This window comes from Sceloporus occidentalis, unplaced genomic scaffold (genome assembly GCF_023333645.1).
Source record: "Sceloporus occidentalis isolate IW3139 unplaced genomic scaffold, rSceOcc1.0.p SCAF_32, whole genome shotgun sequence".
NCBI lineage: Eukaryota > Metazoa > Chordata > Lepidosauria > Squamata > Phrynosomatidae > Sceloporus > Sceloporus occidentalis.
The window spans coordinates 7,791,719-7,804,666 of NW_028317012.1; the positions used below are offsets into that span (position 1 = coordinate 7,791,719).

At 41.5% G+C, this 12,948-nt stretch overlaps 1 protein-coding gene and 1 pseudogene across 1 annotated transcript in view; one reads left to right on the top strand and one right to left on the bottom strand.

The window, feature by feature from the left end:
- Nucleotides 1–580: 580 nt before the first annotated feature.
- Nucleotides 581–12,948, bottom strand: part of LOC149298609 (UBX domain-containing protein 1-B-like) — an 80,978-nt gene continuing 68,610 nt past the window's right edge. The window contains exons 8-11 of the mRNA XM_089487416.1: nt 4,162–4,213; nt 2,782–2,910; nt 700–883; nt 581–621 (exon numbers count right to left, since the gene is read on the bottom strand). Of these exons, the coding sequence (XP_089343542.1) occupies nt 581–621; nt 700–883; nt 2,782–2,910; nt 4,162–4,213 (406 nt within the window). The remainder of the gene's footprint in view (nt 622–699; nt 884–2,781; nt 2,911–4,161; nt 4,214–12,948) is intronic.
- On the top strand, nt 5,168–5,347 carry LOC149298610 (U2 spliceosomal RNA; annotated as a pseudogene).

Below are 12,948 nucleotides of genomic sequence, written 5' to 3' on the forward strand. Positions count from 1 at the left end.
CTACCAGCAAGACTTACTGTAGTTTTTACATTTGTTAATCATAACTTAAATCAAGTCTTAAAATCCAACCGTCTCAGTTGCAAACAGATTGTGTATGAAATATCAGGACATTACATGCAGATTAGTAGTATTTGAAAGAGTGATGTGAAATCAACAAAGAGTTCATTATACTATTTGAAAAATGTAATTAATGAACACAATCTACATTCCACTGAACTATATGGCTTGGAGGCTTGTCTTATAATAATAAAATCTTTAGTAATAGTTGCATGATAAAAGCTGCACTATATAGCACTGCAAAATGTTAGTGCAACATAAATAAATACAAATAGTATAGATGTAGGCATGCCTGTAATAACCACTACATCTGACACTACCACATTTGTTTAGTAACATTTGTAAAAGTGTTTAATAACTGGTTTTCAACACACTTCACACAGACAATGTTAGCCTGGTTTATTTGTCTTAATACACACTGCTCCATATTATAGAAATTGGTCAGAGGGAGGAAGCCTGTATTATGTTTCTGACACGGAGACACGTTTCCATTTTCTTGTCTGTGCTGCTTTAGGGCTGGACCTTATTTTTTGGCAATAATCAGAACAGCTGAAGGTACCAAACCTGTAATGAGTAATGAGGGGACTTTAATACAAGTAAAAAAAAAAATACTAAATGATGGAAGCGTGTTTATACACATACCCAGTTCATGCAAAGGCTTCTCCATGTCATTCTCTGTAAAGACCCTTCGTGGAAAACTGGTCAGGAGACTGAATGGTTCTACAGCACCACCAGGCCAATTAAGCTCGACATATAGACGGACTGCAGCCAACTGTTCTCGAGCACGGAATGTCTGAGACACTGTTGAACCATCCAGGAGACGCACCTGAAAATTTAAATACAGGGAAATTATCATGTACAGTAAGAATCAAGTATAATATTGTTTTAGGACACTGTAAGTTGGAGTGTTTATCTTCAAGTACAAAAGGAATTCTAAGTTCACAATTAAGCAGAGCTAGTGGATCAAGTGACAAGTCAGGAGGGAATGTTTTCTCTTTTCAAGGTACAATTGGAAACTGCATCAATGACTTTTTTTTTTAAATGCATTTATTTTCCTTCTTCCAGATCACCAGCAGGGTTGAACACAATTTATTTTTGTCTTTTTTTTCTCCAACCTAAATTACTACAGTGCTGTGACAAAATATTTGCCCCCTTCCCGATATGCTTCTATTTTTGCATATTTGTCACACTTAAGTGTTTCAGATCCAACTAAGTTAACAAAATACAATAATAACCTTGTGTAAAGTGACATTTCTAAAACATGAAAAAGACCCAATTATGCATAAAAAAAATAATTGAAAATGTTTTATGAAAATTTTTTTTTACTCTATAACGTTGTTTCACTACGACTTACGGGTTTCAGGATCACATGCCCCCAATGACATAAGATCAGTTATGGTGTCTCCAAAAGACAATTACGTACGCAAACATAATTAACCCTTACACTGCTCAATCTATTAAAACAATATTAATACTTTAAACATTTTCATCAAAAATCATTAACCCCCTTAAGGACCAGGGTGGTTTTTAAACCCTTTGTGAACAAGGCCGTTTTAAAAATGTGAAGTTTGAAGTGCTCGTGTTTAGCTGCAATTTTCTTTGTTTTTTTTCAGAACAAGAAGGGCTTTCTTCAGATACCATTGTTTGATCATGTATAAAGAAAACAACTTTTCTCACTTTAATAAAAATATTTTGCTCATCTACAAAAGCTAATGAAAAAAAACCTGCTAAGTAGATTGTACTATTTGTCCTGAGCTTAGAAATACCCAATGTTTTTATATATTTTTTTGCAAGTTATAATAGGGCAATAAATACAGGTAATGTTTTACTTTTTCAAAACCAATTTTCCAAAGCTGGTAATCCTGTCCCCGTGTCCTATTTAGGACTTCTTTGAGGCTGCCTAATTCAATTCACCCCATCAAACCATATGTTTTTGAAAACTAGATAACCTAGAGTATTGAGGGACAAAAAAACAACAAAAATCCATAAATATTTCTGTAACTGCAAAATGTATTATATTGTATGCAAATGTGGGTGTCTCACATTTGAGTGTCACTTTGCTCAGGGTTATGCTTGCATTTTGTTTTATTTTATAGGATTGTGTGCCCTAGCTGCTATTCTTATTTTGTATTCTATTGGTCACCTCGTATTTCCTAATTCAAGCATTCCCATTATTGTCTTCAGTAACAAAAAAGCAACTGTTACTTTTTAGCATGTAGGTAAAAAAGTCACTCCACGTCTGGTTAATCGGAGGTCTTCGAGACCTCCACTTCATTTGTTTTTTATTTAAATTATTATTTTTTTCTTTAGTGTAGCAAGAGGTATAATTGGAATGGTTACAATCAAGGGCTTGCACGTCTAGATTGCTACAAATGAACACCCAATGTTGTCATGATGGCACTGCTACAGAAGGTTCTCTTTGCCATTATAGGGCTGCAGTGTACTTTAATTTGTCCCTGCAGCAAAGCTTTGCAACCCTGTTTCCTTGATAACGCTGATTGTGATCAGCACCAATGTAAGTCCAATCAAAGACCCAAAGCATATCTGCAACGCCTCTGTTACTCTGAGGGATGCCTCCTGCTATGTCACATGTTGTATCTTGTATCTGTCACATTAAAATTTAAAGGCTTCACTAGGATAACGTCCTCATTGTGAATTATGTATTCTACATACAGATGCAATTTAATATGCAGTTGATACATGTTTACATATTCTGCACCAGACCTGTATACGGCATTGATCATATTCCTTCACACTGGGCCCGTCCTGTCTTAGGGAAGATGGATGTTGTGTGGCAGATGGGATAGGAGACTCTAGTGGAGGTGAAATTGGACCAGTCATTGTTCCACCAAACTTAAAAAAGGACAAAACATGATTAAAAAGCACCTTTACATCAAATACAGAAGTACATATTATTGCCACCAGTTACATAAAAAAAAACATTCCATCAAAAAACAAGAACTACTTGGCCACAAACTTAAAATTCATCCTCATCTTGCTACTTTGACAAGACAACCATGGAGTTGTTGTCTTGTCAAACTAAATTTATTTCTCCCTCATTGCAGTCTATGGGTATGGATGCCAGAATAGTTGAATGGATAAACAAATGGTTGAGTGATAGGAGTAAAAAAAAAAAAAAGGTAGTAATTAATGGTGTATATTCAGGTCATCAGTGGGGTGCCTCGGGGATCAGTATTGGGACCTGTACTTAATATTTTTATTAATATTACAGAAGTTCTAAATGGTATGATATTTTTTTGCAGATGATACAAATGTCTGCAACAAGGTAGACATTCTGGGTGGAACAACTGAAATTGCGAATGAGTTAAGTAAATTAGAAAAATGGTCAAGAATCTGGCAGCTGCAGTTTAATATTAATAAATGTTGGGAATAACTTGGGACTTAAAAGTCTTAAGGCAGAATATAGCATTGGTGGCACAGTACTGTCAGGAACAATGGAAGAAAGGGACTTAGGAGTAATTATTTCTGATGACTTAAAGGTAAGCAGACAATGCAATAAAGTATCTCAAAAAGCAAGCAAGCTGGGTTACTCAGGGAGAGGCATTAGTAGCAGAAAGAGGGAGGTGAATAGGTGAGATCTGTAAAGTGGCATAGAGTATTGCGTACAGTTCTGGAGACCTTGTCTCCAGAAGGATATTGACTCATTAGACAGAATTCAGAGGAGAGTTACAAAAATGGTAAGTGGTCTCTTCAGGACAGAAATTATGAGGAAGTGTTAAATGATCTTAATATGTATAGATTGGAGGAAAGAAGAGAGTGGAGATGCAATAGAAACATTTAAATTACAGGGATTTAACAGGAAGAAAGCGTATTTAAAAAGGAGAAGCAATGTTAAAACAAGAGGCTATGGTCTAAAACTTAAAACTTTACTAAGATGGTAGTAGATAAATGGAACAGTCTCCCAACATCAGTGGTGGAGGCCAATACAGTGAGGGAATGCTTCCCTCACTATAGGACCTGACCATACACTGATAGGGGTTTAAATCCTTACATCAGGAAAACGGGGAGACTAGATGGGCCAAATGGTTCTTATCTGATGTTAAATTCCTTGTTTCTGTTTGTTGGACTGGGGATTTTACTCACCTTTCTTGCTCGTTCTGCTTTGTCCCTTGCAATCTTCTCCTTAACACGCTCCCTGTGATTAAAAAAACAAAACCCCCCCAAAAAGTCAAACCCTTCTGACCCCTCACCTTTTTAATGAACAATTTCACTGCATTTAAGTAGGACAAAGCATACAATAGATCATGTATACTGGAATATATCGCATCTACACACAATAATATATAGACCATATTATATTTTTGTTTATTATCTTGTCCATTTTTCCAAATAAGCATGCTAAAGCAATGGCTACTGAAAAAACAGAAGCACTTTTTACCAGTTGCTTCATGAGGTATAGCTGGCAGCCAATTTCTATTGCACTACTCTGTATCCCACTACTGGAACATGCTTTCCAGATGTGGATGTTTGCCATGTCTCCATGTTGCGTAAGTCACATTCTTCTTTCAAAGTCAAGAACCAAGAGATCTTGTGTGTGGGAGATCATTCATCAACCCACATCAACACCAGTAGTCTCTTCAGTTGCTTTGATTCCCGTCTTCCCCATGTTCCCCATCATGCTTGGGTTCCTGACAAAACTGCTGCACATCCACAATCAAATGACTTTATAACAAGGGTTGCTCCCAGTGTCCTTTGCTGGAGCATTATTTCTTGGCTCTGACTGCTGTTCATGTGTTTGACAGCATTTTGTATACTCTAATTTTGACATCTGGCATTGTACTACAATCTTTTCTTGGATGGAAGACTATCTACTATTATCTCAAAGGAAAGCAGTACAGCAAGCTCTGTGTGTTGGTATGTGTAACGGGTTCACCAAGAGAGCTGTAGTAACTCCCAGAGATCACCCACATGTATCCTCCTGTTGTCCCCGGAATCACTTCCAGCACTAGCCAGCATGCGCACCTTGGAACCCTGCTATGTGTACCCAATAAGTAGACACAACTACCTTGAACTGAGTACAGCAGGAATGAACAGTTTATTGTTGTAAAACATAGACTGATATAGCCACAGTACCTTATTAACACAGATAATTGCTTCTCGGCCTTTTGGCTAAGATCAAGTGTAGTACCCTACGGGAAGGGGGGTAAAGCTTGATCCTCTGGCCTTTTGGCCGCGGTAGCATGGAGCCGGAGGTGTCCACTTGAGCCCCAGAGGAATTCTGGCGTCACATTCACAACCCTGCACTACAGTTGTGAAATGTGTGAGCACGAGGAGCACTGAAGGCCAAATGCTACAGATGAAGCACTCTTCACTCCAAGACCCATACGGGCATGTGTGTGAATAATTTTTTATTTTTCTGCCTCACGGAAAATGGCTGGACACTTATTTATTATTCACTAATTGCACTTTCCGTTGGTGCACTTGTGCCTACTAATTAGGATGGATCACGGATTTTTTTTGATCACGGCCTGCATAATGTTTTTCCTTTGGACACGTTTTTCAGTTTTGACGTTTTTGGACCACTGCATCGCAGTGAGGACTGGTTTCCAGTAGTCTGGTGGGAGAAGTCTTTTGGCTACCCACCTTTTTCCCTATAGAGGTTCTCCTTTTCGGAGGGAACCATGAAGATCCGACCCTCCTGCAGGCCTTTTGGCCGGGGTGGGGAGGAAAAGCTCTGGCATATTCCATGGGGGATTGCCGAGCGACAGTTTATCGACGGACCTGAGCTTCGCTGCGTCTTTCACAAGATTCATGGAGCACACCCAAGAGAAGCACGACACCTCGGGCTTCCAAAAAAAACCCCAAAACAAACAAAAAAACAAAAACATGTAGACAACCCAACCTTTAATCCCCTTTAATCCTACTGAATCTCCCCCCTGGCAGCCATCCTGTTAATGGGATTAGTTTACACAATGGAGTTTCTGCCTGTTTGGCAGCCAGGCTGGAGCCATCTTTGAGTACTTGGGGCCCTGTATGACAGGTCAGAATGACAGAATGGCCCTGTATGACAGGTCAGAAGCCTGCGGCACTCTGCCCTGAGGTTAGCGCTTCAGCTGTATTTGTAAAATCCAGGGGAACCACTAACTCTGGGGCTGCCTGACCAGACCCTCCTTGGTTGCTGAGGTCAGGCTTGGGAACAAGGGGAAGGGGTGGGCAGAGGCCAGCAGTGCTCTGCCTCAATGCCAGCAGTTCAGCTGGGGGATCTGGCTGGGACATGCAGGGGAGGTCTCCGTCAGTTTCTGGGCCATATTGTGGGGAATAGGGCAAAGTGTCTGGGGCGAGGGAAGGGAGTGGGCAGAGGCCAGTTGCGCTCTGCTCGGATGTTTTGTCACATATCTCCCCTTTTAAAAAGAAGACTGAATTGGGGCCAGACCCCAACCGGGTCTGCAACCAGTTCAGTCGGGGAGCACAGCTCCGCCGCTCCTAGAGTTGTGGACGCAGGGGTTGGCAAGAGGCACCTGTCCCACTAACCAGCACTGGGGTGCATTTAGACACTGGAGAGTTCGGGTCCCAGACGAGGACAACAGTCCCACTCGCCAGGGCAGGGAGACAGGGTCCATAATCTGTGGGTAGCAGGCTTGCTTTCAGTCCTCTCCAGGGGCCCCAGTGATGGACAATTCTGTCACACACTCCATCACATATCTCCTTTTTCTGGGGGAGACTGACGTCTGATAAGACCCCACACGGTTTGACTCCGAAGTTAGTCTGTATATCTGGACCACCACTGCCAGCCACAAATTGGTACTCCCCAAAACAATTTAACAAAAGAGCAGTACTCACCCAGCCACACTCTGCTTCTCCCAAATAATCTAACTGCCGCTGGGAAGAAGGGCCAAATGTGCCTTCTCCCTGGAGTCCTCTCAGCCGCTGGGGAGAAGACAGAGAGGCTGGGGTCCCTTCCATATGGGGTTCTGGGCTGACCGGCACCTCTGGGGACTGCAGGTGGCGACCGTAGTCCAATCCACCTGCATGGTACAAATGTTTGTATGATCCGCTGCGAGGGGAGGGAAGCCACATGCATCCCCTCCTGTGTACTCCATCTGCTGGGGAGAGATGTCGATCTGCCTCTCTCCCATTGCCAACACTTCTGCTGGGGTTACAGGATCCATAGAAATCACCGCCTCTGCGCAACATTGCGGGGGTAAAGCCAATGGAGCTGGGGTCACAGAGGGGGGCCGGCAGAAGCCTGCGGCACTCTGCCCTGAGGTTAGGGCTTCAGCTGTATTTGTAAAATCCAGGGCAACCACCAACTCTGGGGCTGCCTGACCAGACCCTCCTTGGTTGCTGTGGTCAGGCTTGGGAACAAGGGGAAGGGGTGGGCAGAGGCCAGCAGTGCTCTGCCTCAATGCCAGCAGTTCAGCTGGGGGATCTGGCTGGGACATGCAGGGGAGGTCTCCGTCAGTTTCTGGGCCATATTGTGGGGAAAATGGCAAAGTGTCTGGGGCGAGGGAAGGGAGTGGGCAGAGGCCAGTTGCGCTCTGCTCGGATGTTTGTGCTTCTAGTGGGGCCACAATACTCACAGATCCACTGTGAGCACGGTCAAAGAGTTCTCGGTAGGCCTGCTCCAGGATCCATTATTGGTAAACCAAATAATCAAAATCTGTCCACAAGTCGGGCAGGTAACAGGGCACATCTGCGAGAATCCCTTCCCTGAACTCCCGGATCTCCTCGCACCGATATTTCGATGGGCTCCCAAATTCTCGGTCCTCCTGTAGGCTTTCCATTATCAATCCCGACCGCCAAAGTCATCGCCCTCTGGCATGTAGTGATCCTTCAGCTCTGGACACCACTGCACGGCTTGCCAATACAGGGCCCGATATCCACAATCCACAGTCATTTCAAGTGGAAGCAACTTCTCCAACTCAGCCACCAAGTCCTCTTGAGGCTGTTCTCCCAGGTACTGCATTCGCCAATCTAGTTGTAGCACGTACCATTCCTTGGAGGATGGGAGGGCTATTCCCCGGACACCCTGGTCCACTCTGAGAGCCTCCATCCAGGCATTTATGTAACTCGCGGCTCTGCTGGTCACCAACACGTCCTGTTGTGCTGGAACCATCTTTAGCTTGCTGCTGGTATACCCGCTGGTACGTTTGCAAGGAGGTTCCCGCCGCTGCCGCCAATGTAACAGGTTCACCAAGAGAGCTGTAGTAACTCCCAGAGATCACCGACATGTATCCTCCTGTTGTCCCGGGAATCACTTCCAGCACCAGCACCTTGGAACCCTGCTATGTGTACCAAATAAGTAGACACAACTACCTTGAACTGAGTACAGCAGGAATGAACAATTTATTGTTGTAAAACATAGACTGATATAGCCACAGAACCTTATTAACATAAATTAACATTGATAAACAGGTACATGTAGACAACCCAACCTTTAACCCCTTAACGACAATTGCCGGTCCTGGCACGACACGGAAAAGCATGTGCTTTACGACAATTGACGTGCCAGGACCGGCACGTCTTTAAACGGGTGCAGAAAGCGATCTGTTTTCGCTTTCTGCACCCAAAAAACGTTGCTGAATGCCTCGACCTCGAGGCATTCAGCAACGCGGCGATCGGAACGAAGGGGCCATCTCTGGCCCCTCCACGGGCGTCAACATCCGCCATACTTTGTATGGCGGCGGACGCCCGTTTTAAAAGCGTTTAGGAGGCGATCGAAATGGTGTCGCTGGAATGCCTCGATCAGGAGGCATCCAGCGACACCAAACACTTACCTTTCGATGGGCTGTGACCGCTCCGGAGAGCGGTCACAGCCGCAGCTGCCGATGATCTTCGCCATCAAGCAAGATGGCCGCTGCCCTGTAACAGGAACCAACAAATTTTAAAAGTTCGCTAGATGGTCCAGACCATCTAGAGAACTTTGGCTCCACTTGCAGGTTGAATACAGGTACTGCATTCACCATGCAAGTCAATGGAACCCAGCTTTCTAATCACAGTGTGATTAGTAAAAATAAATTAAAAAATAAAATAAAATTAATAATAATTAGAAAAAAAATAGTAAAAAACTAGTAAAATGTAAAAATCATTTCCCACTGATGTCACTATCAGGGGAACCTCCAAGTTGAAAAATATGTTACAATTTTTTTTTTAAAAAGACAAAAAAAATATATATATATATAAAAAATATATTTTTGTGAACAAGTCCTAAAATTAGCATATTAGCTTAAAACAATTCTCGCATGGAAAGAGTTAAAATACTGGCATATTAAATGCCCGTGGGGTGTCTACTTTTAAAAAAGGTATGATTTGATGGGGTAAATTGAATTGGCCAGGTTCAACAACGTCCCAATTAACACCGGGGGAAGGATGGCCACACACCTAATTTCCAATTAGAAAAATGCACACGTACCAAATGTGGCCTTTTAGTTCCCACAAAAATGACACACCCATGCATGTGGGATATCACTGCACTCAGGAGATGTTGCTGAACACATTATGGGGTGTCGTGTGACAGCGGCATATACCAGGAGCTGTAAATTCATACATAAAGTAGGTGTGTGTGGGAAAAATACACACACAAAAATACTACTGCAAACTTTGAAAACATGCTGGTGGTAAAATGTGTGCATGCAAAGAGTTAAAATACCAGCATTTAAAATACCCTGTGGTGTCTAGTTTTGAAAAATATATGGTTTTGTTGGGCACACTGAAATGGCCCGGCTCAAAGATGTACCAAATAGGGCATGGGCAGTGGATCCCCAAATGCCAAAGTTCAACATTGAAAAATGTGCATGCCCCAAATGTGGCCCTTTTGCCCCCAAACAGCCAGGCAAAATCATTCATGTGAGGTATCGCTGTACTCAGGAGATGTTGCTGAACACATATTGGGGTGTTTTGTGATAGTGACATATACGAGAACTTTTTAATTCATACCTGAAGTAAAATGTGTGTGGAAAACCAAATGCAAAAAAATGACTACCACAAAGTTTGACAAAAAATGGTGGTAGATATGGTGCATGGAAATAGTTAAAATACTAGCATTTGGAATACCCTGGGCTGTCTAGTTTTCAAAAAGATATGATTTGATGGGGTAAATTGCATTGGCCGGGTTCAAAGATACCCGAAATGGCACATGGGGGGAAGAATTACCAGATTTGGAAAAAATGGCTTTGAAATAGCAAAACGCTACCTGTACTTATTGCCCCATCATGGGTAGAAAAAAGCAAAAAAACATAAAAACATTGGGTATTTCTAAACTCAGGACAAATAGTAGAATCCATTTAGCAGGTTTTTTCCTTACCTTTTATAGATGAGTAAAAGATTTTTCAACTAAAAGTTAGAAACAGTCATTTTTTTCTAAATTTTTCACCATATTTTATACTTTTTTTAGTAGTAAATAATATGATACAATCAAAACAATGTCATCTAAAGAAAGCCCTTCTTGTCCTGAAAAAAACAATATCTAATGTGTGTGGGTTCAGTAAACGGGAAAGAAGAAAATTACAGCTAAACACAAGCAGCGCAGAAATGTTAAAAAGGCCATTGTCACGAAGGGTACAAAAAGTAAAATCAGCCTTTGTCACGAAGGGGTTAATCCCCTTTAGCTAATGAATCTCCCCCTGGCAGCAATCCTGTTAATGGGATTAGTTTACACAATGGAGTTTCTGCCTGTTTGGCAGCCAGGCTGGAGCCATCTTTGAGTACTTGGGGCCCTGTATGACAGGTCATTCTGTGTATGGTGGTAACTTGTCTTGTCCCCATAAACAAAGGAAATAGGTTAAGGTGGGCGTTCTTAGAATCCTTCCCCCCCACAGTTCACTAAAGGAAGTGATGAAACAGCATGTGATGTGAAATGAAGGGTATATAATATAACGGCATACATGAACTCCTACAGTTCTTTCCTTTTCCTCCATGGTGGATGTGGTAAGTGTCAGCTCCTAGCAGTGAACTATTATCGGATCTGGAGGCTTAACAGTGAGTGAGATCAAATTGTGTTGAAGGGAATTGTTATATGTATAGAGAGCAAGAGATAAAAGGGGGTTGTTGTCCTGTGGGGTTTGGCTATGCGTGTGTATACGAGATAAATGTGTTTTCTGTGTTGTTACCTTATAATAGATACCTTTGAATGTAGACAATATATTTGGTTTATCACCACATTTGGCGACCACGAATTTCAGACTTCTACAAAGGGTATTTATGAGGAAATAACATTAATAGAAAGTCAGATATAGCTTTTGGGGGTAAAAAACCATCATGCTACTTGTCTTTCTTGTTCTTTGGGTTTACAAAATAGAGTATTAAGTCTTAGTATTGTATAACATTATTGTTTTGTACATTACATGTTTTAACTATTTTAAGTTAAGTAGCAAGTATTTACATATTAATTTTATTGTGGCAAAGTTATTGTTTTGAGGAACAACAGGTTATTTTGTGTTTGAATGTGTTGGTTCAGACCTCCATTTTTAAACATATCAGCTTAGGCCTTCATGCTATTTGCCTTTGTGTTTGAATGTGCCAGTCCAGGCCTCCATTTTGAAAAGACCAGACTCCACTTTTGTTTTTGAATTATCCTAGTTCGGGCCTAGATTTTACAGACCATCCAGGCCTTGATTTTTCTACTGGCTTTTTACTTGGTCTTTGGTATTTGTAAAGTACATGTTATAATTACGTTGAAGCTAATTAGCAAGTGTTTTATCGTATTCATCTCCAGGGTTTAGCTAGTGATTTTGTATATTTACTTGTGAAGGTTTTGGTCACATTTAAGTGAAAGAGTAGGAATGTCTTTTCCAAGGGCCAAATATTTTTCATCAGAAGTACGTGAGTACTTTAGGAAATACATTCAGAAACATGATGGTCCATATTGAGCTTCCAGAGCCAGCAAAACCAAGCTGCGATAGATAGGAGAGATTAATGGATGTACTAACACAAGTGGTGAATAACAAAATGTATAGTACAAAGAAAAGGAAATGTTTGGTCAAACAAGCTGTTGTAACCACAATAGGGGGCCTAGCTGATATAGTAATAGAATTACGGCAGCATAGTTTAGAAGCAACAAATACAATGGGCAAAGCCATGAACAATATGGATTGTTTAAAAAATAGCAGCTTTGAGAACAACTACAATTGTTACAGAACTAGAAAATGAATTAAGAGAAATAGAAGAGCAGAGGGATGCTTATAGAATAAAAATAACAGAACTTCAAAACATAATCTTAGATTTCAAAAATAGAACAAAGTTAGAAGGGAGACAGGAAGAAGTCAGGGATAGTCCCAAATTGTATCCAGACCTGAATTTGTTCATGGCACAAAACAAAGAATCAGTGCAAAAAATAGTGGCAAAGAGTTATTCTGTTCCTCTATTCCACAAATAAATACCAAACCACAAGCACCGGTTACTATATCAGAATTATTCAATGCCAGGCTAACACCAACAGGGTTTTATATGCAGACTCGACCCATGACTATGGCAGATAAAGACAATTTTCAGAAATGGTGGGGAAGTATGCCAACTAACATAGTAACATAGTTCATAAGGTTGAAAAAAGACCAAAGTCCATCAAGTTCAACCTATATACATATTGTGTCCCTACTGTGTTGATCCAGAGGAAGGCAAATAAACCCTTATGAAGCAGATGCCAATTGCCCCATACCAGGGGGAAAATTCCTTCCCGACTCCAAATATGGCAATCAGAATAAATCCCTGGATCAACGTTCTGTCCCTATTAATCTAATATCCATAACTTGTAATATTATTGCTTTCAAGAGACACGTCCAGGCTCCTTTTGAACTCTTTTATTGAGTTTACCATAACCACTTCCTCTGGCAGAGAGTTCCATAATCTCACCGCTCTTACTGTAAAGAACCCCCGTCTGTGCTGGTGTAGAAACCTTCTTTCCTCCAACCGTAGAGGATGACCCCTTGTTATAGA